Source organism: Ostrea edulis, chromosome 2 (assembly GCF_947568905.1).
Source record: "Ostrea edulis chromosome 2, xbOstEdul1.1, whole genome shotgun sequence".
In the NCBI taxonomy this organism is placed as follows: Eukaryota; Metazoa; Mollusca; class Bivalvia; order Ostreida; family Ostreidae; genus Ostrea; species Ostrea edulis.
Window position 1 is genome coordinate 80,691,772 of NC_079165.1, and position 27,109 is coordinate 80,718,880.

Genomic DNA, 27,109 nt, shown 5'->3' on the forward strand with positions numbered 1-27,109 from the left:
TTTAACGTTCCGCTTACTTTGACGTCATATTTAACGGTCCGCTTACATTGACGTCATAATCACTGTTACTATGATACTGCTATGTATACATTTTTGTAAAGCTTCTGAAGATGTAATGAAAGCGCTAAAGCTTTACGAAAGATTTCTGTGTTTTCTTTTCATATTTTTTAAATATATATAAGAAAGATTGAACTCCATGGATTACATTTATATGGAGACTGCTTTCCTACGGAGAGTGTTTAGAATTTCATATCTAATCATCGTTTGCAGTTCCTCCAAAAATAACGGACGTGACCCAGACTGCATACTCTGTCCTTCAAGGTCGTAACATTGTGTTACCTTGCCGTGCGGATGGAAGGCCCCGTCCTAAGATTTCCTGGGATAAAGGAGGAGAGAAACTAACCGGTAGTTTCCACTATCGTATACTACGATCGGGGTGGCTTCTTATTCCATACTCTAGGTAAGATCTGAATTTTGTTAATTTGATAGAAGAACATCTGGTATTGGATTTCTCTGGGATTCTTTCTTGAAAGAGCCTAAATTAGAACTGATTCAGAATCTATGTTAAAAATGCCACGGTTTATCTGTACAAACAATATGACTAAAGGTTGACATGGGTGTCCTTTTTTAAGGTCAGAGGACACGGGAACCTACAGGTGTACAGCCACAAATGAGGCCGGGATTGATGAAGTCAGCATATCACTAACTGTCCATGGTATTCATCAATTCTTTGTGGGAATTATTAACCAGTGCTAATTGGATGCAGTGACATAAAAGTCATTAGAAAACCATTAACATCCCCTAAATTGAAATAACAAAATCAAAGTCTTCTATTTGAAGAGAAATTATGCATTTGAGCAAATCATTTCAAGAATTTTGTACTTCTATGTTCAAGACTTTATTCGTAGTTCAATGGCGATTTATGGATGCCTTACTGTAGTGAGGATGGAGCACACTGTAGTTATGTTTTAGACAATATGTAACCTGAATTCATCTTTCCACTAGTACCCCCAAGGATAGAGAAGGGAGCTCGTCTGCTGACAGGAACAGTAGGATCCACGGCCAGGATACCCTGTAACACGACCGGCGAGCCCAGACCACAAATCGTGTGGCTGAAGGACGGTCGGTTGATTCGGACTGACCGGAAGTACGTGGTGGACGACTCGGGGACACTGATCATCAATACGTTGGATGTAAGTAGGAAGTGTTTGGGGGATTTTTCAATGTTTTATCATAATTGTAAAGTCTCGTGTCCAGGATTTTTAAATTTAATATTCTCTTGCCCATATCTGGAAAAGATATGGTATCTAATCATTTGAAATACTTGAGTGTGTCAATGGAGAAAAATGCGTCATGTCATCAAACATTTCAGGCAGATGACACAGCCAGTTACACATGCACTGCCATCAATGTGGCAGGCAGAGACTCCATGGATAGAGTCCTTAGAATCCAAGGTAGGGCGAATTAGATCAATCTCATGTACATTATCAAAAGTAAAATCAAGTCCTCGAGGTCCAAGGTAGGTCAAGTGAGTTCAATCAAATGTAATGCGAAGTCCTCAAAGTTCAAGGTAGATTGGATAACTCCACCCAAATTAATGTCAGGTTATTAGGATCCAAGGTAGGTTGAGTTATTTAAAGTGCATCACCACAACTGAAATAGGCAACATTTTTATATGAGTAGAGGGATTTAAATTGTTATACAAAGAAAGAAAGAAGTGACTGGAAGGCACTGTAAAGAATCTAGAGGGTAAATAATTATAATGGAATAGTTTGTATAGAAAAAGTAATATCTAGAGGGTGAAAAGATTAATGAAAGGAACTTCATGGCAGTTTAATGGAAGGAACTCCATGCATGAAGGTTTTGTGTTTAGAGGGTCAAGGAGTATGATTAACAAGTAATCATATATACGTAGTAATATAAAACATTCAGATAGTACTGCACAAATAAACAAAAGTTCATAACGTAATTATAGCAGAGATACTTCTGCTATTTAGCTATATAATTGTATGATAAAGATCTATTATGTTAATTTCTTTCCCAGTCCCTCCCAAGATTACTGTGGCCCCACGAAGTCAGGAAGTCATACAAAACTCTAGGATTGTGTTGTCATGTGCTGCCACAGGAATCCCAATTCCTGTAGTGACGTGGACCCTCAATGGACAGCCAGTCCCAGGTAAATTGGTGTTACCATGTACATACCTAGATGAAATCGTCAAAATGTACAATAAGATGTAAAACGTTACTATCCCAGCCTCCACCCAAATACCCAACTTTGAACCAGAAAAAAATCTTCATAATTCATTTCCCAAGTACCAATACATGATCAGAAAATTTTAGGAGTTTTTGTTTTTGACAGCTTCCCCGAGCATACATGGGCGGAGTTTCCTGTTTATCTATCATGCCCTCAGACAGGATGCTGGAATGTATACATGTATCGCGGAGAATCCGGCCGGGATCGCTACAGCGTCTGCCCCTGTTCTTATGAAAGGCAAGTACTTCAATCTACAGGATGATTAGGACAGGTGTATAAATTGCTGGCTGATCGTATGGTCATTTTTCGTAATATGTAATAAGATACTCAAACTTTATATGATATTAGTATGACATTGCTTATTTTGTAACAATGGTGAATTAACAATGATAGTATTTTCCTGTTGTTAATTTTTGATATCGAGCACTTACAACAGTGTGATAGGTGACAATATATATATATATATATATATATATATATATATATATATATATATATATATCATTATTATATCACTCTTTTATTTAGTAATAGTTAGAAATCGGTGTTTTTCAGTCCCACCCCAGGTGTCTATACCGGACAGTGATGCCACAGTAAGTGTGGCTGACCAGGTGATGCTGACCTGCTCTGTGGGTGGCGACCCGAACCCCGACATCAGGTGGACAAAGAACGGCCGACCTGTGGAGCTCAGCGATAGAATTGTACAGCTTCTCAATGGGTCACTGGTCATATACGACTCGTCGGTAAGGTTTCTGTTATAATGCCAATTTTGATGCTACTGCAGTTCCAGTAATGTTTGCTGGACTTTAGCACTGCTGTACTTCATTGCCACAAAATCGGCATTGTTCTATACGCGATACATTTATAGCAAGCAATAACAAATATTAGCAATAGAAATTACAGTATGAATGTAACTTCGCGATATTGCTCGAAAATGAAATCCTTGCTGATAAAACATGATCAATAGTAGTTCATTATTTCAATATTCTAAAAAGGTTCTTTCTTGCTGGTAATTTATTCTCTTGTTTTAGACGTCTCGTTGATGGCAAAGTTTCCTTTCTTAATGTTCGCTGTAATAGTAATCAACTCTGCTGTTCTAAAAGTTGTCTGTTCAAATGTCAAATCACTCCCCTGTTTTGAGAGATGCCGTTTTCATTGTAACTCATTCTTAATGAAGTTGTTTCTGGGGTAAATTAGCATCCTGGCTTTAGAATTGTATCACTAGGTATTAATTCACAATCTTTTACATACCACAAAATTTAGACTCAGATTAAAATATCATCATAATTTCATGTTCACACCATTTATAAAAGACTGGGATTTGTGACTAATTTAAGCATTTCATAGCGTCATACTTATAACACTGTGTACATTGATAGAGTTCAGATGCTGGTGAATACAAATGCGTGGCCTCTAATGACGCTGGCACATCGGAGGGCGTGGCCATGTTAACTGTGCAAGGTAAAGATAAAAGCATATCAATGAAATTCTTTCACTTTGGGGAATATGATAATCAGAGAAATATTTTACCGTTAAAAATAATGTCTTTACATTATCAAACGTTTTTGCTTAACGTGTTCTTCTAGAAAGATTCCCCCCGAAAGGACTTAGCAGAGAGGGTTTATTGCATGTTTATGTATGTCTTATAAAGTAACACCTCTCAAATATGACATTGCAGAGCCCCCAATTTTTAAGATTGAGCCAACCAATATGAGGATTACTCAGGGGGACACAGTTGTAATGGACTGTGTGGCTGAAGGGGAACCCACTCCTGATATATCCTGGTTAAGGGGTTGGAAGGACATTGTCACGGGAGAGAGACTTTCCATTCTGCCCAACAACTCACTCAGGTACATGTGTCCACATGGTTATGCAACAGCACGCAGATATCAACAAGGTTATCAAACTCACTCAGATATCAACAAGGTTTTCAAACTCACTCAGATATCAACAAGGTTATCAAACTCACTCAGATATCAACAAGGTTATCAAACTCACTCAGATATCAACAAGGTTATCAAACTCACTCAGATATCAACAAGGTTATCAAACTCATTCAAACATCAACAAGGTTATACAACACACTCTGATATCAACAAGGTTATACAACTCCCTCAAACATCAACAAGATTATACAACTCACTCAGATATCAACAAGGTATACGACAGACTCAGAAATGTACATATGAGATATGAAATATCATTTTATCCTTCTATAAAAGTTTTAATTCCTTTTATTTCATTGTCAATTTCACCATAAAGTCCTTCAAATTTTGGTTCTGGAATTTAGAAAAAAAGTTACCAGATGTATCTGATATACCTTACAGCAATGGCCTGAATAGCCTACACAAAATAATGATACAATAAGGATTTTGTAAAGTACTATGCTACTGATAACAAACTATAATAGATATGCTCAAGATAAGTTAATTTTCTTGGGCATTAGATTTGATAATTCTTATGGGAAAGGTAAATGCATAATGATATTTTACAATTTCCCGTGCAAGAAATTATGGCGTTGAGAGAGATAAATGTTTCCATTCCATTAGTATAACGCTAGCCCGATGCTGAATTATGAGATGAATGTTTCTTATGGGTAACAAACGTTACAGAAGTGATTTTCCTAATGCACAGGATTATAGCAGCCCAGATGTCGGACGCCGGTTTGTACCGTTGTAAGGCGGCCAATAGATTGGGCATCACCATCGTCGAAGCCAACATGACCATTGTTGGTACGTACCACCGCAGATTCAATAGAAAGTGGATCTAACTTCAGGAGCTTAATTTCTCCAAAATCTTAGTTATTGATTTGAGTACCTGATCAGGATATAGGGCTCACTGTGGGTGTGACCGGTCGACAGGAGATGTTTACTCCTCCTAGGCACCTGATTCCACCTCTGGTGTGTCCAGGGGTCCCTGTTTGCCCAACTATCTATTTTGTATTGTTTATAGGAGTTATGAGATTGATCACTGTTCGTTATCTTCACCTTTCATAATTCTGATACTGTAACAATGTATGTTGAGAACTTGTAGATTAAATAAATCGTATAATATTATTGAAAAGATATATCTGCAATTTATTTAGCGCATGGTACATTAATTTTTAATTTAAATGAAAAATTGTGAGATTGTACTTAGTTTTTAATCATTTCCTGATTTGTCGTTACAGTTCATGGCCGTTTTTCTGAATGGACTTCCTGGGGATTGTGTAGCAGTACTTGTGGGGTGGGACTACAGTTCCGGACTCGCGAGTGTGACAACCCTCTTCCTCAGAATGGAGGGAGACAGTGTATAGGGTCTTCTCTGGACTCAAAAACTTGTGTGTCAGGCCACTGCCCAGGTAAAAGTCCGAAACATGTTTGTCAGGACACTGCCCAGGTAAAAGTCCGAAACATGTGTGTCAAGCCACTGCCCAGGTAAAAGTCCAAAACATGTCAGGACACTGTGCAGCTAAAAGTCCAAAACACGTTTGTCAGGACATTGTCCAGGTTAACTTCCGAAACATGGGTCAGGCCACTGCCCAGGTAAACGTCCGAAACATAGGTGAAAACATTGTCCAGATAAAAGTCTGAAACATGGGTCAAGACATTGTGCAGGTAAAAGTCCGAAATATGTTGAAGTGAACATCCAAAACGTTCGTTATAGGACACTATAATCTTGGTAGAGATATTTTATGTCGCTTCCAAATTCTGTGAGTTGGGGCATTGCCTAGGTGTACAGTGATAAGAACTAACAATAATAGTGAATTATGGTGAACAATCACATTGTATTAATAGGCATTCTCCTATTTCAATTTCTGATTTTACGTAAATCAAATTATTTATCTCATTAGTTGATGGTGAGTGGGGTAATTGGTTTCCATGGAAGCCTTGCAGTGTGACATGTGGAGAAGGGGAGAGAACTCGGGAGAGACTATGTAACAATCCGTTTCCTCTACATGGTGGTCTTCCCTGTCCAGGTCTCTCTTTGACCAGCGATATCTGTAACGAGGGCCAATGCCCAGGTAAGGGAATCAGAAATAAATTGCACCCCTAGAATTTTTTTCAATGACCAAGAGATAGAAAAAAAAACGTTTCATTGGTTGACTTATCTGCGATCTGAAGTAAAAATAAGTTTATGATTTTTTTTGATAAGAAGAACGTCTGAAACAATCCATCCAATTATTCCTTACGTTTTAGCTCGCTTGAGCAGAAGGCTTGAATTAGGTTTTCTGATCAAAATTTGTCGTCATCTAAAATTCATTTAAATGATTTGAATTATCTTAATATCTTGAATTCATGATAACAGATTTTGTTATTAAAATGTATAAATCTGCAATAATGAAATTCAGGAATCGATATGATAATATCTTAAATTCATTGCCACGGATTTTATAAGAAATCTGAGATTAATAGAATCCTTCATTAGTACGAGTGTGGGATAGGGGAATTCCACCGAGGGGACAAGATTCGCAGTCCAGAATCTCCCTATACCACAAGAGTAAATAATGAAGGATTATGTTTCGCACATGTTGCCTACGGTTTAGTGCATACATTTAGGAGCTTCGAGAAAATTCTGAATTATCAAAATCCTCATTTGAACTTCGATGCAAAAAGTAATTAGATAGGCAGAAATAGCATACCCGAAAATGGTTTACACTGTAAGTGTAAACTAAAAAACCCAAGGTTGTCCACCAGAAAGCTATACTACATTAAAATTTAAAGATAACAATGCAAAATATTTTTACTTCACCGTGTAATATAAATCATAGAAAATATATGACGTTACAATCAAATGACGTCGCAGCAGTGTGAGACAGAAAAGTCGATCTCACACTGGTGATAATGTGAGAATAATAGAATCCTTCATTAGTACGAGTGTGAGATAGGGAAATTCCACCGAGGGGACAAGATTCGCAGTCTTGGACGAGGCTTTGCCGAGTCCTAGACAGCGAATCTTGTTCCAGAGGTGGAATTTCCCTATCCCACACGAGTAAATAATGAAGGATTATTTTTCTCACATTTTAACTACAGTTTAGTGCATAAAATTAGGAGCTTTCAGAAAATTTTAGATTATCAAAATCCTCATTTGAACTTCGATGCAAAAACTAATTAGATAGGCAGAAAGAGCACACCCGAAAATGGTTTACACTGTAAGTGTAAACTAAAAACCCCAAGGTTGTCCACCAGAAAGCTATACTACATTAAAATTTAAAGATAACAATGCAAAATATTTTTACTTCACTGTGTAACGTAAATCTTCACCGTGTAACGTAAATCATAGAAAATATATGACGTCACAATCAAATGACGTCGCAGCAGTGCGAGACAGAAAAATCTCACATGGCTGTCTCACATGGGTAAAGTCGATCTCACACTGGTGATAATGTGAGAAAATAAAATCTTTGTAATAAATGCAATGTAATATAGATTCCGAAGAAGATATTCTAAAATTTGTATTACCAATATTTAGGGTTTTAGTTTGATACATGTAACATATTTTTTTATTTGTTTTGTTACATAAAAATGTAATTTTAGATTTAATTCGGGGAAAATGATAATAAGCACATGCTAAATTGACCACATGCATTATGACACCAACATGTTAAAATGTTTTTAAAAGGTAATATACTAAAGACTGATACTGTTGAATTTCTTAACCTCGCATTTGTAGCTTTTGTTAATATTTTTAAAAAAAAATGTTCAAATGGTTTATGAAATTCGTTACTATAGATTCAAGTTGTACAAATTGAATAAGTATGATAAAACCGATTGAATCTCTCATAGCATATTTTAAGAATCAGCAAATTAATTCTGACATATTATCTAATGTGTTAGGTAGTTTGATTTGACGGATTAATTCCGTCACAATATGTTCTATCAAAAATCTATATCAACAATTCAAACATGTTATTAAAAATCTATAATCTGTGAAAAACAAATTTATTTCGTTATAACTACGAGTAATTCAATTTTATAACTCTTGAAAATGAATTACAAAATAATTTTTATGGGTTCTAAATACACCAATCCACAGAAGTTCGTGACCTTATATTTTGACCAATGAAATGTGCTGTATATAAACATATTCTATTCTCTTTTTAGAAAAATGCCAGAGTAGAATTATGAATTTATTGAATTGATCTTTTTTCAGTGGATGCTGAATGGAGTGGGTGTGGAGTAGATATCAATTGTCTTGTTTTTCCTTTTCTTTAGTGGATGGTGAGTGGAGTGGGTGGGGATCCTGGGGAAGATGTAGCGTTTCTTGTGGGGAGGGGGTCCACGAGAGGCGGAGGCTGTGTGACAACCCACCACCACGGTATGGGGGACACCACTGTCATGGGGACACCGTCCAGCTGAAAACATGCAGAGTGCAGCAGTGTGCAGGTATTGAAATTTATGAACATTTCACCAAAATAGGAAAGCTCCCTTATAAATTTATGATTATCTCTTACATTAATTGAATTCAAATCAACATGCAGACATCGATCGTTCATGGCTTTTATACTAGATATTATACAGTAAAGACAATCTTGGATCAGTATCAATACAGTATGTAACCCAGATTTGGTGTTAAGCCAATGAATGACCTCGATTCCAGTAGATAGATTTGGTGTTAAGCCAATGAATGACCGCGATTCCAGTAGATAGATTTGGTGTTAAGCCAATGAATGACCTCGATTCCAGTAGATAGATTTGGTGTTAAGCCAATGAATGACCTCGATTCCAGTAGATAGATTTGGTGTTAAGCCAATGAATGACCTCGATTCCAGTAGATAGATTTGGTGTTAAACCATTGAATGACCTCGATTCCAGTAGATAGATTTGGTGTGAAGCCAGTGAATGACCTCGATTCCAGTAGATAGATTTTGGTGTTAAACCATTGAATGACCTCGATTCCAGTAGATAGATTTGGTGTTAAACCAATGAATGACCTTGGTGCCAATAAATAGAAAGCATAAAAATCACAATTGATTTATTACCTTGACTATGTGTGATCGTGACATTTTTGGGTATAACTATTGGTTGACATTGATTTCTCTGTGTAACCTCTATTTGACCTTCATTTCAGTGGCTAGACAATTTGTAACACATATTTTTTTGTTAAGACAATGAGTGACCTTGCGTTCTGTGAATAGAAACATATAAAATGTACTTTAATACTTAGACAACGCGTGCCCTAGATGTTAGTGACTAGATACTGTTTGATCTTCATTTCAGTCTCTAAAGAATAAGTGGTCTTGATTACAGTGTGTAGGTATTTTGTGACCTTGAGGCCAGTTTCTAGACAATAGATGACCTTGATTTTAGTGTCTATAGATTGTGTGACCTGGTTTAAGTGTACAAAATATATAATTTTTAGATGGAGTCACGTGACCCCGTCTATTAGTTTACTGTCAGTCGAGGCCTCAAAACGGAAGCCGTGCCGAGAACACATGGATTGAATCTACGTGGAAGAAAAGAGTGCATAAATTGCGCTGATCATTCTGTACACATATTTGAGAAATATAAGATCAATATTTTAAACAAAAGAGAACAATCTTTTTATTTTTCATTGATTTATTAAATGAATTTGAATTATCTTTCAAACAGAAACGATTGTTGTTTTCATGAGCAAATATTCTTACTTTGTTTACATCCGGCCTTTTTTATGGAAGAAACCGAGAATATGCGATTGTATCCAGAGTTTGTCGTGTTATTTATTCTATGCATGCAAAAATAATTTTAATGCAAGCCAACAATATTACCCCACGACAACTGTACAGGCGGGTTCTTTTGGACGTTTTTCTTATTTATTTTGAGGTCAAAAGGTCAAAGTCTCTTTTTCATTACATGTATATACTGTAGATTTGAGCTTGCCTGTAACCTTTATACATGTACTTGCTGATGCATGTTTATCAGACTTCAAATCCTGATGACATTCAAGATTCATGTTGCTTTTGAAATCCAAAGGCCAAAGGTCAAGGTCATTATCACACTAAATACCTATTGCGGCCATTCAAAGCTTAATACTTATAAACTATATGAAATACGTGCATGTTTTTACTTTGTGAATGCAAGCGTGCATAATTTTCCAAAACTGCAACTCGGCCATACGCATCGTTGATACATAATATTTTGAAATTATATAATTTACAGCTCTTTATATTATATTATTTAAAAAAAGATATCTGGCTTGTGGACTTGTATATTTATGCAAGGTGAAGATAACGAACATGTATATATCTTTCATTGCATAGGAAACTTCTAGTCCTAATGTGTGTCAAAAAAACTTGAAATTATGTAAATAATTTGTTAAAATGTTTACAATTTACATGTACATATTTACAGTTCTAGTAATTTAGAAACTATTTTTATGCCTCCAATATCGAAGATCAGGGGGCATATTGTTTTTGTCCTGTCTGTCATTCTGTAATTCTGTCATTCTGTCTGAAACTTTAACCTTGCTAATAACTTTTGAACAGTAAGTGATATAGCTTTGATTTTTCACATGAGTATTCTTTATGACAATACCTTTCCGTGGGTACCAACATTTTTGACTCCGTGACCTCGACCTTGAAGTTTGACCTACTTTTTGAAAACTTTAACCTTGCTAATAACGTTTGAACAGTAAGAGCTAAAGCTTTGATATTTCATATGAGTATTCCTTGTGACAAGACCTTTCCGTTTGTACTTAACCTTTTGACCTTGACATTCGACCAAATTTTAAAAAGATTGACATTTGTCATAACTTCTAAATGGTAAATATTAGAGCTTTCATATTGCACATGAACATTTCTTGTGACAAAATCTTTCTACTGGTACCAAGATATTTGTCTTTGTGACCTTGGACATCTTCGGAATTGGCCATTATCGGGGGCGTTTTGTGTTTCACAAACACATCTTGTTTTATACAAGTTTGGAATGTTTACATGTCCATCTCATTATAACCTTTTCTGTGATACTGAAAATAGCGATGAAAACCCAGCATTGCAATTTATTTAACCCTGATCAGGCATCAGTTTGTATTATTAACTCAAAATCTCACATTGCAACAGTATTATATTCTTTACACAATCATAGTTCACTGTTTTGTATCGATGTTATTACTATTTAACATTAATACTTTTACAATTGTTAATTGTCCAGATACTGGTATATGCATAATATTCTAAAATGCCTGAATTTGCAGCACTTCATGTTATATTGTTTCACTTGAGAAGACAGTTGTCTGGCTTGTGGACTTGTTTACTTATGTTGGACTGTAACATGTAAATATTTTTCATTGCATAGTAAACTTCTAGTCCAAATATGTGTCAACATTTTTAAAATTACTATGTTACCAATTTTGTTACAATGTTTACAATTTACATGTTCTTGTTTACAGTTTTAGTAGTTTAGAAAATTTTCTTTGCTAAAGAAATAATTGGAGTGTTTACATATCCACTTGATTTTAATCTTTTATGTGTTATTGACAGGTTGTATTGTGCAATTCCAGAGTATGCCATTATCAATTTTATCTTTAACATTTGGTTTCATTATGTCGGTCCATAAAAATAAGCTATTAAACATATACTGCCATATGTCAACCTATCATATGTTATCTTTCTGTTCTGTTGACATATTAAACGTTGTTCCATACCTTTATCTATATTTCTTTTCATTTACTTTATTATAGCATTCGTGCTTTTTCATAAGAGTTCAGCACCTGATATAGCTATGAATAGCTGAAGAGCTAAGTGCACAAGTTAAAATGGTGACTCTCACTATAAGATACAAACCAAGAATATTGAGGTTTAATAAGGAAGGAACTATCTCAACGAAATGATAACCAAGAATATCGAGTTCTGGATCATATTGAATAAACAAAACTGGCCACAAGACTAGTAGGTCACAATACAAGCATTCCTTTAGATATTCGTTTTGGCCCCAAAACCATACAAAAGGAATAGACTTTTAAAAAAAAATTCGATTTTCAACACTTCTTTTCTTATATCAAAAACACGAATAGGAATTTGTACGTAAATCTGCAATTCAAGACCTATGTCTGATTAAAGTATTTGTCTGGAGAGTTTTCATATGAATTGTTATATTAGCATAACTGCACCATTGCTGAAAGTTATGCATTGAATAATTTAACCCCGTCTTTCAGTACTTTCATTAATTTGATTATTTTAGTGGACGGTATGTGGGGTCAATGGAACCATTGGACTTCTTGCTCCCAGAGCTGTGGAGGGGGTGTGAGGTCAAGGTTACGGAGGTGTGACAGCCCTGCCCCAATGTATGGGGGATCATCCTGTTCAGGACGGGACATCCAGAGAGACTACTGTAATCCGGATCCCTGCTCCGGTAACTGCATTGTAAACTCATTATTCCTTCTTCAAGGAAATCTTGGTACAAATGTAATATGTGTGTATTCATCTTTATGCAACATCAGTTCTCAATTAACAATTACAACAAATAGTTTACATGAAAAAATTGATTGTAATCAATGTATGCAATCAAATTATCATTATTACTATTATACATTTATATAGCGCTTTATCTAATTAAGGTAATTACCCTAAATCGCGTTACATGTAAAACAATAAAAACAAACTTAAGCAAAAAACAATAAATACATAGAAAAAGGAATAAAATAATACTAAATTTAAAACCTCGAAAATAATCATTATGATTTAAACATCATTACCAAATTACAGAAATGTCTCAGTTTTATGCTTTTATAAACTGCAGTTCATGGTAACTGGGCGAGGTGGCAGAGTTGGGGGGCTTGCTCGGTAAGCTGTGGGATGGGTCTTCAGAAAAGATTCAGGACTTGCTCTAATCCCGCTCCCAGCATCAATGGTCGTCCCTGTATCGGAGCCGGCGAGGACAGTCGACAGTGCAACAGACCACAGTGCCCCGGTAAGATTTCCTGAGTTCTGAAGATGATATGTATTATGCCATTTTTATCTTAAACGGTAAAAGTCAAGGTATGTCAGAAAATAAAATCTGAACAAGTCACCCATACCTGATTATTTTCTCAAACGTCAAAGCAGACACTTTTTCTGTATTACCTTGAGTCCCTCCGAGGCCTCCGTTGCCGAGTGGTTAGAGCATCGCGCTCAAAATCACACGACCACTCACCTCTGTCTGCGCGGGTTCGAATCCCTCTCGTGCCGGTAAGTGAGAAAGTTTCCCAATTTACTTTCGGAAGGTCGGTGGTCTCTTCCCAGGTACATTGTATTTGGGTTCTCTCTTCCACCAATAAAAACTGGGTGCCACCAGATAACTGTAAAATTGTTGAGTGTGACGGAAAACATCAATCAATTAATCAATTGAGTCCCTTCTCTATTGTATTTGTAGTGGATGGAGAGTGGAGTATTTGGGGTGCGTGGTCCTCGTGTTCTCGTACCTGTGGGGCAGGTCACAGGGAACGTAATCGGGTGTGCAGCACGCCCTTAAACGGGGGCCGGTACTGTGACGGAGACGAAGTCCAGAGGGATATATGTGGTTTGACACCTTGCTCAAGTACGATTAATAGACAGAAAGTACAATACAAAGACTCGTAAAGATTGCATGGTTATTATGATAATGATTTATTTATTTTTTCATGATGTTTTCTTACGTTTTTGAACGAAGATCTGCTAGTTTCCAGTTAGGGGTGCATATGCACATGCATTTTTTGAATGTTAAGTTTCAGTACAGAAATACCAATACTATGGTATTCAACAAATAAAATGAAACAAAAGGCTCTATTAGATATGAATACAAAAAAAACTGTGGTAGTATTTATTCATATGAAAATAGTTTTAAAATACAATTTGTGTTCTTGACACACTTTCTTTCTGTGCTGAGCAGGCGACTGTTACAGTACCGTATACCGTATGATATTTCCCACCAATTCTTGTATCTATGCATATATAAATACTCTTTAGTGTTTTACACATGATCTAGCACAAGGAATAAAGTTTGATATGTCTTTATTCCTATGGATAAGAAAAAGGAACTGATTGTCAAAAACTGGCCAACTTAATTGTTTTCTTTCTGACCACTTGTGAACAAGACACGTGCAATGCATACATTACACAAACAGGGTGAATTGAAGATGTCCAAAAGTTAAGGATTAACTTAAATTTCGACCTATTCTATGGTCGTTATAACGATCTAGTTCGTCAATACAACCTCGCATTGGGTCAAATGCTGTCTGACGTGTTTCATACCGATTGTTAAGCCGTTCTTGGCACACTGATTTTGACTGCGGATAACTCCGTTTACCTGATCAGGATATGGGGCTCACGGTGGGTGTGACCGGTCAACAGGGGATGCTTACTCCTCCTAGGCACCTGATCCCACCTCTGGTGTGTCCAGGGGTCCGTGTTTGCCCAACTATTTTGTATTGCTTGTAGGAGTTATGAGATTGATCACTGTTCGTTATCTTCACCTTGCATTCCTTTAATCTGGAATGAAATCAAATATTTTTTTTCAGTTTTATTTTTATTATTTATAATTTTTTTATTTCACAAATATTGACATAAGACAGAAGAAAATTTGTCAAAATCAAGTAATTTACTGTGCATACATTAATGTGTAATTATGTCATTATAGATACATTAACAAATTGGTTTGGCTAGAAAAAATTATTACTAGTATGTAGTAATTTGGTAAATGATAGAATAACTCACCTTTTGAATAAGAAATTGTTTTGGTAAATTCCTGAACATGCAAGAAAATTGATCTAATGAAATGTATATCACAGAAATGTATACATATACCACAAAATTATCTCACAAATTTTATCACAGAAATGTATACCACACAGAAATATATATCACACCGAAACGCATATAAGAAATGTATATATATCACACAGAAATGAATTCTACAGAAATATATAAATCGCAGAAATATATACCATATATATATATATATATATATATATATATATATATAAAGCACTAAATAATCACAACTAGGTACTGAAAATTTTCGCCACAGCCCGGGGTCGAACCAGCGACGTACGGCACCCACCGCCTAGCAAGATTGTCAAACCAGTGCGTAAGTCCACTCGGCCACAACGACTTCCGAGTTGGGTGTTATAATTGTTTGTTTTTGCTTTATATATATATATATATATATATATATACCACATAGAAATGTATCTCAGAAGTGCATATCACAAATTATACCTTAGAAGTGTATATCACACAGAAATGCCCACTAAGGCCTTTGGTACATTGGTTGGATACATCAATGGTGTGGACCTGACTGATTCAACTATCAACGCTGTCATGTCACCGACCGAAGATAGGCAGAACATTAAAGTGGATGCTACCATCACAGATTTACCTCCCCGTACAGGTATATACAATCCATGTACAATGCAATCAACTTTAGTCTTAAATCGCTACAGAATGGATCATAAATCACAGGCTTTCAGGGATTATTGTATTTTTTCATATTAAAGATTGAAAGGAAAATTGCTATGAATTCATAAAATTATCCTCGGATGTCTATCTATATATCTATCTATTGATCGATCGATAAGCACTCAAAGGCCTCAACACTGTTGATTATTTAAACCTCAAACTCTCAACACAACACGCATCTTTATCAAGAGACAAATATTGTATAAACAAATATCACACACCACGAAAAAACCCGACAAATATTAATAGTCTACATTGTTAACGAGAATGATACATTGATGTAATGAATTGAGGAAAAGGGTTTTGTTATAAGTGAGAGTACAGACGATGGTGTAGAGCGTTTGTACCATCATACGGTGGCGATAAAAATAGAATTCTTTACCCCAAAATCATAGATATAAGACAAAATCAGAGAGAAAAGTTCCAAAACAATGTGATTGTGAAATAAAATGGTGGGGAGATAATAATTTTGAGTGATGAAGTTAAAAAAAATATTTGGTAATTTGTACCATTGTGGATTCGGATATGGTAAACAGTGCCGACAATGAAAAGTAATATGATTGCTGCAAGAAAACGATTGAAATACAAAATGAACACAAGCAATTAATAAATACATGAATGTTTCACTAAATATAACCAATTCAAAAGGTGAGTGGAAGAGAAGTCTAGTATATATTTATGTGTGTAACATCAACTTGTTTATCTGCCGCAATGTAAAATCTGATCATATGCAGAACAAGCTCTTGTATATCGAAGTATTTGAGATACACCCAGTGAACTCGAAATGAAAGGCACTACAGAGTCTTCTGCATTTGCTTCATACTTAGATATTTTATTGAACATAGATGCTAACTGCAAAGCAACAGCTCAATTTTATGACAATAAGGATGATATCGGCTTCCACATCATTACACCCCATATTTGCCACAATATTCCATTATTACCTGCATATAGTGTTTATGTATCTTAAGTAATTTGATAAGATGATCAGTTTTTAGATCAAGACAGGCTACTGACAAACAAATTGATGTTACAGGAATTTTAACAGTCTTGTTTAAAGTCAGCATTTCTCAAATTATATGGTCATTATAGCGATCTAGTTTGCCAATACAAGCTATCATTGGTTCAAATACTGTCTGACTTGTTTCATATCTATTGTTAGGCTTTTCGTTATACACTAGCTCATTTTACTTCGACCTGATCAAGACACAGGGCTCACGGCGGGTGTGACCGGTCGACAGGGGATGCTTACTTCTCCTAGGCACCTGATTCCACCTCTGGTATATCCAGGGTTCCGCGTTTGCCCAATTCTCTATTTTGTATTGCTTGTGGGAGCTATGGGATTGATCACTGTTCGTTGTCTACCTTTTCACACGTATGTTTCCAGTCGTCTATTAGTGTTGAGAATCATTCAGAGGTGGCATTTATCAAAAAGCTGATAAATTTAAAGACAACACCATCAAATATCGAGAACCTGCTGGTGACTGAATCACGTGCACTTGCAGCTTACAATAGTCGAGACCAACTTTAAGATTTTATGAAAACAAATCTAATTGTCCTCAAATTTTATAGAATATGTAAGCAGTTAGATGTAACAAGAAGAAATCAGGTGATCCATTCTAGACCCCCAAATATGTATGAAGGAAGTATTTGAAAAGATATATCTATGTGTGTTTGTTTTGAAATTAAATAGTTGATCAGTTTGTATGATGACGATAATTACAGGGAAACACGTGGAACACCTGGTGTCAGTGTTGAGTCCTGTGTATTGGGTGACAGCATCAGAAAGGGGCGGAGCTAAGAATGGATTCTCCCTAACTGATGGACAATTCTCCCGTGACGTTCAGGTGGAGTATGCTACAGGTAACGCATTAACGCAGTTGTTGAAAACGTAGATCAAATCAGAAAAGTGGAACACTGAATTGTAGGAAATATATTGCCTAACAATGTTTACACTACACTATACAAAGATATGAATGCAGTGCATCTTCTCGGGCTAAGTCAGCTAATGACATTTTGGTGACATATAGGTGAAATTGTGAAAATGTCCCAGTACTCCAATGGAGTGGACGAGGAAGGAGTTTTACAGATTGATGTCATTGTCAGAGGGGAAGTCCCTGACCTCTCCCAGGGATCAGAGATAGAACTGGCTCCGTACTACGAAAATTACATTCAGACTGGACAAGGTGAGTACAAAGATTCAGTGATATACTCATGATATTTTAATCATACTATATTCATAATATGATAATTCTATATGATATAACTAGTTTATCATGTTTTCGTATAGTTGTTATTCAATTATTGTGTAATGAAATGTGCATATTGACATGCGTATTTCACAATTTTGAGCATAAATGAAAGCTTTATCTGCATAACATATGTTAAATGTAGTTTTACTCGGTAGGGAAAATTTTCGCTCGATCTTCTCGAACTGTCCAGGTGGACGGGCATATTCTGCCGTACTCATGGAATCATTCCATTACATATGAGACGACAGAAATCATGCCGTTTCTGGTGGAGACACTACATACCAAGGATATTACATCATCGGTCAGCCCAACTGGTGACCAGGTCAAATTCACATTGCTGACTAATGTAGCTCAAGGTATACCTTACACTCATAATATATTTTGAATCCTACAACAAATAATGTTTTAGATGGTATATGAGCTTTGAAATATCATATATCTTTGTCCATCTGGTCGTCCTTTCAAATGCTTTTGAACTAGGCTGATAACACTTGCCCTGCATGATGGCCAAAACTTTCGACATTTGAATCAGCAGACCTAGAGTCGAGGCCGTACAGAAAATGTTTTCATTCATTAAATCTTGAATGATGACACTCCAAATACTTTATGAAATGAAGGACAGAAGGACAAATGGCACCTATTAACTTTAGGGACAGACATATGCATGAAATGTGCACCTTTCTTATTAGTTTCCTTGTTTTTATATTCTTATAACGTAGAATTTATTTAAAAGCTTCTACATGAGAAGAAAAAATATTTAGCCGTGGTCTTCAACTGGAGATTTATATATATCAATGATGTTTTATCGATTAACAATATCAATTTCATTGAAGATTCGAAATATCCCAGTGGATTTGAAATAAATGACACCCCAAAGTCCTCCACATCTGCTTCACACTTAGATATTTGATTGAAAATGGATATTAACGACAAACTAACAACTTAACTTTATGACGAAGGGGATGAGCTCAGCTTCTAAATCGTGAACTTCACCTATTTATCTAGCAATTATCACCGGCACATGGTGTTTATATCCATTGAATTCCGGGTTTCAAAAAGCTCTCGCGTGAATTTCTAATGGAATAAAGTATTTAAGTAAAAAGTTTATTTTGTGTTGTTGACAAGTTATTTTTATTAATCATTACTATGCTGTTCCTATTTGTGTACCTGATAGGAACCCCCAGTAACCAATGTCCATCAGGGTTTCACTTGGACAACAGTGGACAGTTCTGTCTAGGTAAGGATGGATGGAGGAGACTAACACAAAACTACAACTCAAAGCATGTAGAATCGTACTTATGTTAGCAAATTTATGTTTTAGTCCACAGCTGATCTACAGTAAAATATGAAGCAGTTTTTTATGCATATGCGGTAAAAACTGCTTACTACAATTTAATTTGTGAGATATATTTTGTGTTGGATTTGATAAGATGTCAGATTAAATAGTGTGCATAGCATGGGAAAATATGATATGAAATGAAAAATGGGCTGGAAGTCTTGGTAAAACACAGTATCCTGATTCTGCAATTGAGAGTTTTAAGTACAGACAGGTTTTACTAATCAGATAATGACGAGTGTTACCCTACCAACCCCTGCTCTCACCACTGTCATAACTCACCGGGAAAATTTGCATGTTCCTGTCCCTCTGGATATGTCCTGGGTCCGGACGGGCGGACATGTGAAGACCTGGACGAGTGTCGCTGGAACAACGGTGGATGTAGTAGTAACCATGAGTGTCTGAACACGGTGGGATCGTACCACTGCGCCGTGGTGTGTAAGCCAGGCTACTGGAGAAACAGGGATCGGTTTTGTATAGGTAAAGCATTTCTCAATCCTTCATTGTCTCTGGTTTGAATTATTTAAAAACTGTGTAAAACTTTGTTAAACTTGTTAGATATGTCGTGTCTCTGTAACAGAGAAACATGATGTACTCACATTTTATGGAAAGGTTGCGTATGACTCACGGATGTGTCTTGAACCTCAGTCAAAGTTATTCGAATAATCTGAAGGTCACAGGATTGTCAGAGTTGAGTTGTTTAGTACTACAGGTAGTAGCGTTGTAGTACAAAGTTGAAGATGCTCATCATAAAGATGTATCATGATCTGCGTGTGTAGAAGTGTCTTTCTGTGCGTCTCATAGAGAATATTGTGGACTACATATGAATTAGACTTATCTTTCCAAATTTCTGTTTCATACAACTACAGGGATTGTAGACCGAAAGTAAAATCCTTTTTTTCGGTCAAAAAGACAGTTCAAGCAGTTATTGCAATGCCTCTTTTGATGGAAGTATTAGTATGAATTAAAATGATGTTTTAATTTATCGTGGTAATTGTTTAACAGACATCGATGAATGCTCCGAGAACCCCTTGATCTGTGGACAGCACTGCAAGAACACTGCTGGGAGTTATCAGTGTTCATGTTCTTTGGGTTTCAAATTGAAGAGCGATGGACGATGTACAGGTAACCAAGAATAAGTTGTACTTTCTGATTAAAACTGTATACATGTAGATTGTTTCTTTTCAAAGCAGCATTCGTGTCCAAATGTTTTAAATATTTGTTCCATGAATAGATCAAAACTATTACTGCTTCACAACCAGTTTGACACATATATAAATGATTGAAGATTTCTCAAATTTGTATTGACTGGGTGTACAAATATATTTGGATCTTATGAACAGTAACTTGTACATAGTGACCTATTGTATTTATTGTGACGTAACATAGATGTCAATGAATGTACGGAGGGGATGTCAGCCTGCTCCCACATCTGCAGGAACCGGATCGGGAGTTACCGGTGTGCTTGTCCCTCGGGTTATAGATTCATATCCAACGTTACCTGTCAAGGTAAGTCGGCCTGTTTGCTAGTGCTGGAAATATCTGTTTAAAGAGAAAACCTGAAATATTGCCTTTAGAACTATGCTTGTACATTTTTCAATAAGTTTAACTGTATATATTTTTTTAAAATGTAAAATCAACTAAATAATGTCTTATCAGGCAAAAATGTAAAGGGAATATCTTTATGGTCAGGAGTTTCTTGTCATGAATTATCTTAGTCCAGCTGTTTGTCTTGTCAGTCCAAAAATGTGAAGGGATCAATCTGATAAATCCTATAAAGAATCTAAAATTAAAAGTTAGGCAAACACGTACGAACCTCTGTTGACACCAGAGGTACGGAAGGATAAGATGCTTAGTAGAAATAAACATTCCCTTTCAACTGGTGTCGCATAATTTACATTCCGGGTAGTTTAGCGTTTCATACTGCACCGCTAAATAGTTAAACTTTCGTTCCGGGCTACGTTCTGGCCCGCGTACGTTTGGTTTCGGAGACAAAATTAATATGTAAAGAATTGTCTAACAATTGGTATGAAACACATCAGACAACATTCGACCCAGTGACAAATTATATCATTGTAATGACAAATCGAATTCATTTGTAACGTCTTATTTTAAACAAGACCCCTAAAATATCAACATATTTGTCAGTAGCATGACTTGATTAAAATTTATCTGATGCAGATTACACTCTCGCGTATCGAAGCAACTGAGAGACATAACATCATGTGCAGGTGATAATGCAATATTGTTACATAAATATGGGAAGTTGACGATGGAGAAGCTGAGGTAATCCCGTTTTTTCATAAAATTGGGGTGTTACTTTGACGTTAACATCTTTAGAATGTTCATTAGAATATCTAAGTACGAAGTAGATGTAGAAGACACTGTGTTGTTTCAAGTTCACTGGGATATATCGAATCGATATGAATAAAATGTCATAAGTATATCTAAGTGTCGAGTTAAAAGCTACAGCAAGAGAAAAGAATACAAAAACCAGGTCAACTAATAATGAGCACAATTTGTGCCCATGTTAATTCCAACATACTGTTGGAAGACTTGATCATCAAAGACTACCTAAATATCATCAATGAGGTACTCGAGCAGCTTTTATCATTAACGTCAGAGTGCTTGTGCAGAAAATCATATTGCTGTTTCGTAAATTAATTTCTGGATGACTAATCACAAGATAATACTAAATATATGCCTGTGATGTGAAATAAGTCTACTCTGTAATAGAATGTTGAAAATTCATATATTTTGATGTTGTTGATTTTGGAAAGTTTTGTGATATTAAGTTTACTCAAAGCTCTTGGGAAGTGTTTAGAATCCACATTTGATTTTCTGCACTTCTGGCATATACTGTGGCACAATGCATCTGACGTTTCTCCTTCATAGTAGTTAATACAATGTATTTTCCTGAGGTGCAAATATTAAGGCTTGATAGAACATCTACTGAATGCAGTATAAGTACATGTACCATAACTTATATTCATTCGTCCCATTGACTGCACTATTAAATGTGCTTATCTGAATTTCGATTTTAGAAAGTAGTGCAAGTTGGATAGTTGACCTGGTTTTGTATTCTTTTAAGGCAGAATTTATTTAAGACATACATGAGAAGAAAACATATCTTGATGTGATCTTTAACTCGACACTTAGATGAAAGGTGAAGATAACGAACAGTGATCAATCTCATAACTCCTACAAACAATACAAAATAGATAGTTGGGCAAACACGGACCCCTGGACACACCAGAGGTGCCTAGAAGGAGTAAGCATCCCCTGTCGACCGGTCACACCCGCCATGAACCCTATATCCTGATCAGGTAAACAGAGTTATCCGCAGTCAAAATCAAAATTATATGCTATATTATAAAACACACATTTTCATTCATACGTATGTCGATTCCATATATCTCAGTGAACTCAAAATTAGACACCACAAAGTCTTCAATATCTGCTTCATATTTGGATAAATTGAACATAGAAATTAACTGTAAAATAACAACTCACGTTTATGACAAATGGATCAATTGATTTACTATTGTTTAACGCCCCTCTTGAGAATATTTCACTCATATGAAGATATCACCATTGCCGGTGAAGGGCTGCAAAATTTAGGCATATGCTCAGCATTTATGACCTTTGAGCAGGGAGGGATCTTTATCATGCCACACCTGCTGTGACATGGGGCCTCGGTTTTTGCGGTCTCATCCGAAGGACCGCCCCATTTAGTCGCCTCTTACGACAAGCAAGGGGTACTGAGGACTTATTCTAATCCGGATCCCCACGGGAATGACAGATGGAAGTTCTGCGTCTATGTAGTAATTTATTATCACCTGCACATGGTATTTATTTCTCTCAACTGATTTGATCACGAAAGCATGCTCTGCGGATGTTACATTTAAATTGTTTTAAATTGAAGCAGGCTGCTGACAAGCTGATGTTTACAGGAGTTTTAGCAGTTGCATTTTAAATCGGCATTTCACAAAGCGTATTTTCGTTATGATCTAATTTACAATAACAACCTAACATTAGGTAGATTGATTGCATGTTGTTTAACGTCCCACTCGAGGAATTTTCACTCTTATGGAGACGTCATCACTGCCGGTGAAGGGATGCAAAATTTAGGCCTATGGTCGGCTATTACGCCCTTTGAACAGGGAGGGATCTTCAGGTAGAATGGTGTCTGACATGTTTCATACAAATTGGTTGGCTGTTCCTTACATTCTGACTTTGTCAGGTGCTGCTTGGACCTATTATGCACCTGGTCCCATCACAGTTTATAAGCATAAACTGCCCAGGATCAATTTATATTGTAGAAAATATAAAAACAAATTTAATTCATTCCTTAAATATGTTTTCTTTTCAGACGTTGATGAATGTAAAGAAGGTATTCACAAATGTACAGATGAACAGGAGTGTCAGAACATTAAGGGGAGTTACCAGTGTGTCCAGAGATGTAGGGATGGATACCAGGAAGTGAATGGACAATGTGTGGGTAAGTGATCCGGATTCCAGAAAGACTGATTTCCGTAAGTTACCAGGAAGTGAATGAACAATGTGTGGGTAAGTTATCCGGATATCAGAAAGACGGATGTCTGTAAGTTACCAGGGAGTGAATGGACAATGTATGGGTAGGTTATCAGGATATCAGAAGGACAGATTAGCGAAGAATACCAGGGAGTGAATGGACAATGTGTGTGTAGGTTATCAGGATATCAGAAGGACAGGTTTAGCGATGTCTTCCAGGAAGTGAATGGACAATGTGTGCTTAGGTTATCAAGATATCAGAAGGACAGATGTAGCGATGCCTTCCAGGAAGTGAATAACAAATATGTAGGTAGGTTATTACCAGGAGTTTGTGGATACTGTGTGGTTAAGTACTGATTATTCACTAGGAAGTTATTTGATAATGTGATGAGAAGTTATCAGCAAGTCAGTGGATAGTGTGAGGATAACTTACCTGCAGTCAAAGGGCAGTAGGTGGGCAAGTTACAGGAAGTCAAGAGGTAATTTTTTATTAAGTTTCTAGGAACTGAATTGCCAATGTATTTGTGAGTTAACAAGAAATAAATGGTATTGTGCGGATTGGATATCAGAAAGTGAATGAGTATTGGTTGGATTAATTACCAGGAAGTGAATGGATGGTAAGTAAGCCAACGTTCCTGAATGTTAAGTACACATGTATCATAATAATGTCACAAAGTGAATAGTAAATGTGATGGTAGGAGCAGTTGCAGAAGTAAAGGACTGTTTGGGGGGAAATTATTAGGCGATTACAGTAAAACTCTGATATAGCAAATTTCTGCGGACAGTCCATAAAAATTCGCTATTAGCGTAATTCGCTATACGTTTACAGCGAGTTCATAATTCAAATATAACGAATTCGTTATAAAACTGATTTCTTCTATATGTATATCAGTTGTATAAGAAGACAGCAATTGATATGCCTGCGTTTGTATTGTCTCAAAGGAAAATTAAGCCTACATATTTTCGTGAAAAGATATTTTGATACAAGAAACATACACACTGATTTACAGACAATTTATCTTGATGGATTATTTAATCACACAAGTACATGTCGAAAAGAAAAATGTCAACACAATTATGTGCAATATATACAAACAGTATGTTTTGTTTTTGGGAGTTGAACTATGTTCAATCTCCCTGGGTCATCACGCACTTTTCTGCGCAGTAATTTGTATTGATTTGTATAGTGGTCATCAGCGGGGGTTCTGTGTCAGCTGATTTACTCCTAGGTAAATCAACATAAACTTTTATAAACATCCGACATTAAATAATCCATGTAACTTTTCTGAATTAATCTAATTTTGATAATTGACATGTAAATAAATGCAATGATATTGTATTCAATTCAAAGATTTCGATCAAATTGATACTGATAGACATAGAAAAATAAAAGATAAGTTGAAAATTGTCGTTTGTAACGCAGCGTCACCTATAAACATTGATAGGGAAACGAACGACAACTGCACACAAGCCCAATTGACACCGTTGCGCGAAATATCGAATATGGTGCGAAACCTCAGAAAATTTACAAGAAATAACTCTACAACATTGTGTATGTGTATATATTTGGTTTTTTTTAAATGTGATATAAAAAATGCTAGATGTTACATGTAGATTGAATTAAAACACGTCATTCCCAGTCAACAACTTTCGATTGGGATCGGAATACGAAATAAAATTTCTTATATCCGGTGGCAAAGTGAAACTGCTTCATGCTTCAAGTTATTGAATTACGTAGTAATTGCACGTTACACATTAGAGAACTGTTCCTTTTAATAAAGAAAGTCACAAAATAGATACAAAATGAGTGTACCTTATTCATTACTGTTACCGAGCTTTCGTCGACTATAATCTGGAAATGGCGTGTTTCGCTGCGCTTGATGACGGTAAGGTCCACATTTTCTACGTGAGTAGTGTGATATTTGTTTATGAATTTTTTGCGCATACATGGTATGTCTCGGCTAGGAATAATGGAAACTTTCTCACCTATGTATGTAAAGACATATTAATCTCTATTTTTAAAAATGTAGAACACTTTTATCAAATGACAATGTTTGAAAACGCTTAGAGCCCCGATGTCAGAATTTCCTTTTCCAAGACATCAATATGTCAAATTCATTATCCTTTTTGAATAGTATGTACCATATTTTGTACCAATTATCCATTTTGAATTCCCTATTACAATGGGATTTAGCTGCACTCTGTAATGTTTGAGTGGATGTCATGAGTGTGTGTCAAACAGAAATTTTAAGAGCATGGGATAAGGTGCTGCCATGTATTACTTCACTATCAAAGTTTAACCCAGTTGCCACAATGTTGAATTTATGCTGCAAAAAGGATTGGAAATTGCTCTGGTCAAAACACATTGTTTATTTGTCTACAGATGAAAGAGACATGAGGATTCTCCCTCACAAACTGAAAAAAAAAATAGTTATGGATGTTGTACATGTATAGTTTATTAATCACTATAGATTTCCAGCATCACAAGTCTGATTCCACTATATGCTTTCCATACTGTCAGGTTCATTCACCCCCTCTTTGAGCCACAGTATAATATCCCAAATACCTTGGCAATAAATAATATTATTTGACTAGTGTTTCATTTTTAGCGGAGTTGCGATGAAGTCGAACTCGGCTTATGATCTGATGAAGTGCCTTTGGGCGGGCAGGCGGGCACGCATCAACATTTCATTTCCGCACCATAGCTCTTGAGCAAATTATAGGATCTCATTCAAACTTAGATGGATTGTCACCCTCAGTAAGATGAGGAAGCCTATCGATTCTGGGGTCATTAGGTCAAAGGTCAAGGTCACTGGCTATAAATAGACTGAAATATGGAGAAAATTTTGTTTTCCGCACCATAGCTCTTGAACGAATTATAGGATCTCAATCAAACTTAGATCGATTAAGTAAGACAAGAAGCCTATCGATTCCGGGGTCACAAGGTCAAAGTCACAGTGGCTATAAATAGACTGAAATTTGGAGAATATTTTGTTTTCTTTACTATAATTTTTTAACAAATTATAGGATCTCAATTAAACTTAGATGGATTATCGCCCTTGATGAGACAAAGAAGCCTATTGATTTTAGTCAAGGGTTAAAGGTCAAGGTCACAAAGGATTTAAGTCAGCTGAAATTTATGTTCGCAAAATTTTGCTCCCTGCTTGATAATTCTTGAAAACTTTTCTGCCGGTTCCCTCTATGCCCATTCCTTGCGCAACTCGGCTTGTGCATTTCCGATGCCCGACAATTTTTAATTTTTTTGCATTTCATTTATTTTGAGTTATTATACAATTATTTACCATTCCATTGATCCTCTACAGGACTGTAGTATACTCAGGTGACAGTTTAGCATATTGGACTAC

At 36.1% G+C, this 27,109-nt stretch overlaps 1 protein-coding gene across 2 annotated transcripts in view; it reads left to right on the forward strand.

The window, feature by feature from the left end:
* The window catches only part of LOC125678491 (hemicentin-1-like), a 93,215-nt gene that overhangs the window by 59,054 nt on the left and 7,052 nt on the right, over positions 1-27,109 (forward strand). For both annotated transcript variants that reach the window (XM_048916978.2, XM_048916979.2), the window contains exons 38-62: positions 271-460; positions 633-715; positions 1,006-1,193; positions 1,373-1,454; positions 2,045-2,176; positions 2,360-2,491; positions 2,810-2,997; positions 3,634-3,715; positions 3,933-4,104; positions 4,889-4,986; positions 5,424-5,594; positions 6,087-6,257; positions 8,449-8,619; positions 12,391-12,561; positions 12,949-13,119; positions 13,561-13,725; positions 15,406-15,555; positions 17,349-17,486; positions 17,654-17,809; positions 18,031-18,231; positions 19,050-19,112; positions 19,440-19,691; positions 20,217-20,336; positions 20,601-20,720; positions 23,584-23,712. In XM_048916978.2, the coding sequence (XP_048772935.2) occupies positions 271-460; positions 633-715; positions 1,006-1,193; positions 1,373-1,454; positions 2,045-2,176; positions 2,360-2,491; positions 2,810-2,997; positions 3,634-3,715; positions 3,933-4,104; positions 4,889-4,986; positions 5,424-5,594; positions 6,087-6,257; positions 8,449-8,619; positions 12,391-12,561; positions 12,949-13,119; positions 13,561-13,725; positions 15,406-15,555; positions 17,349-17,486; positions 17,654-17,809; positions 18,031-18,231; positions 19,050-19,112; positions 19,440-19,691; positions 20,217-20,336; positions 20,601-20,720; positions 23,584-23,712 (3,696 nt within the window). The remainder of the gene's footprint in view (positions 1-270; positions 461-632; positions 716-1,005; positions 1,194-1,372; positions 1,455-2,044; positions 2,177-2,359; positions 2,492-2,809; positions 2,998-3,633; positions 3,716-3,932; positions 4,105-4,888; positions 4,987-5,423; positions 5,595-6,086; positions 6,258-8,448; positions 8,620-12,390; positions 12,562-12,948; positions 13,120-13,560; positions 13,726-15,405; positions 15,556-17,348; positions 17,487-17,653; positions 17,810-18,030; positions 18,232-19,049; positions 19,113-19,439; positions 19,692-20,216; positions 20,337-20,600; positions 20,721-23,583; positions 23,713-27,109) is intronic.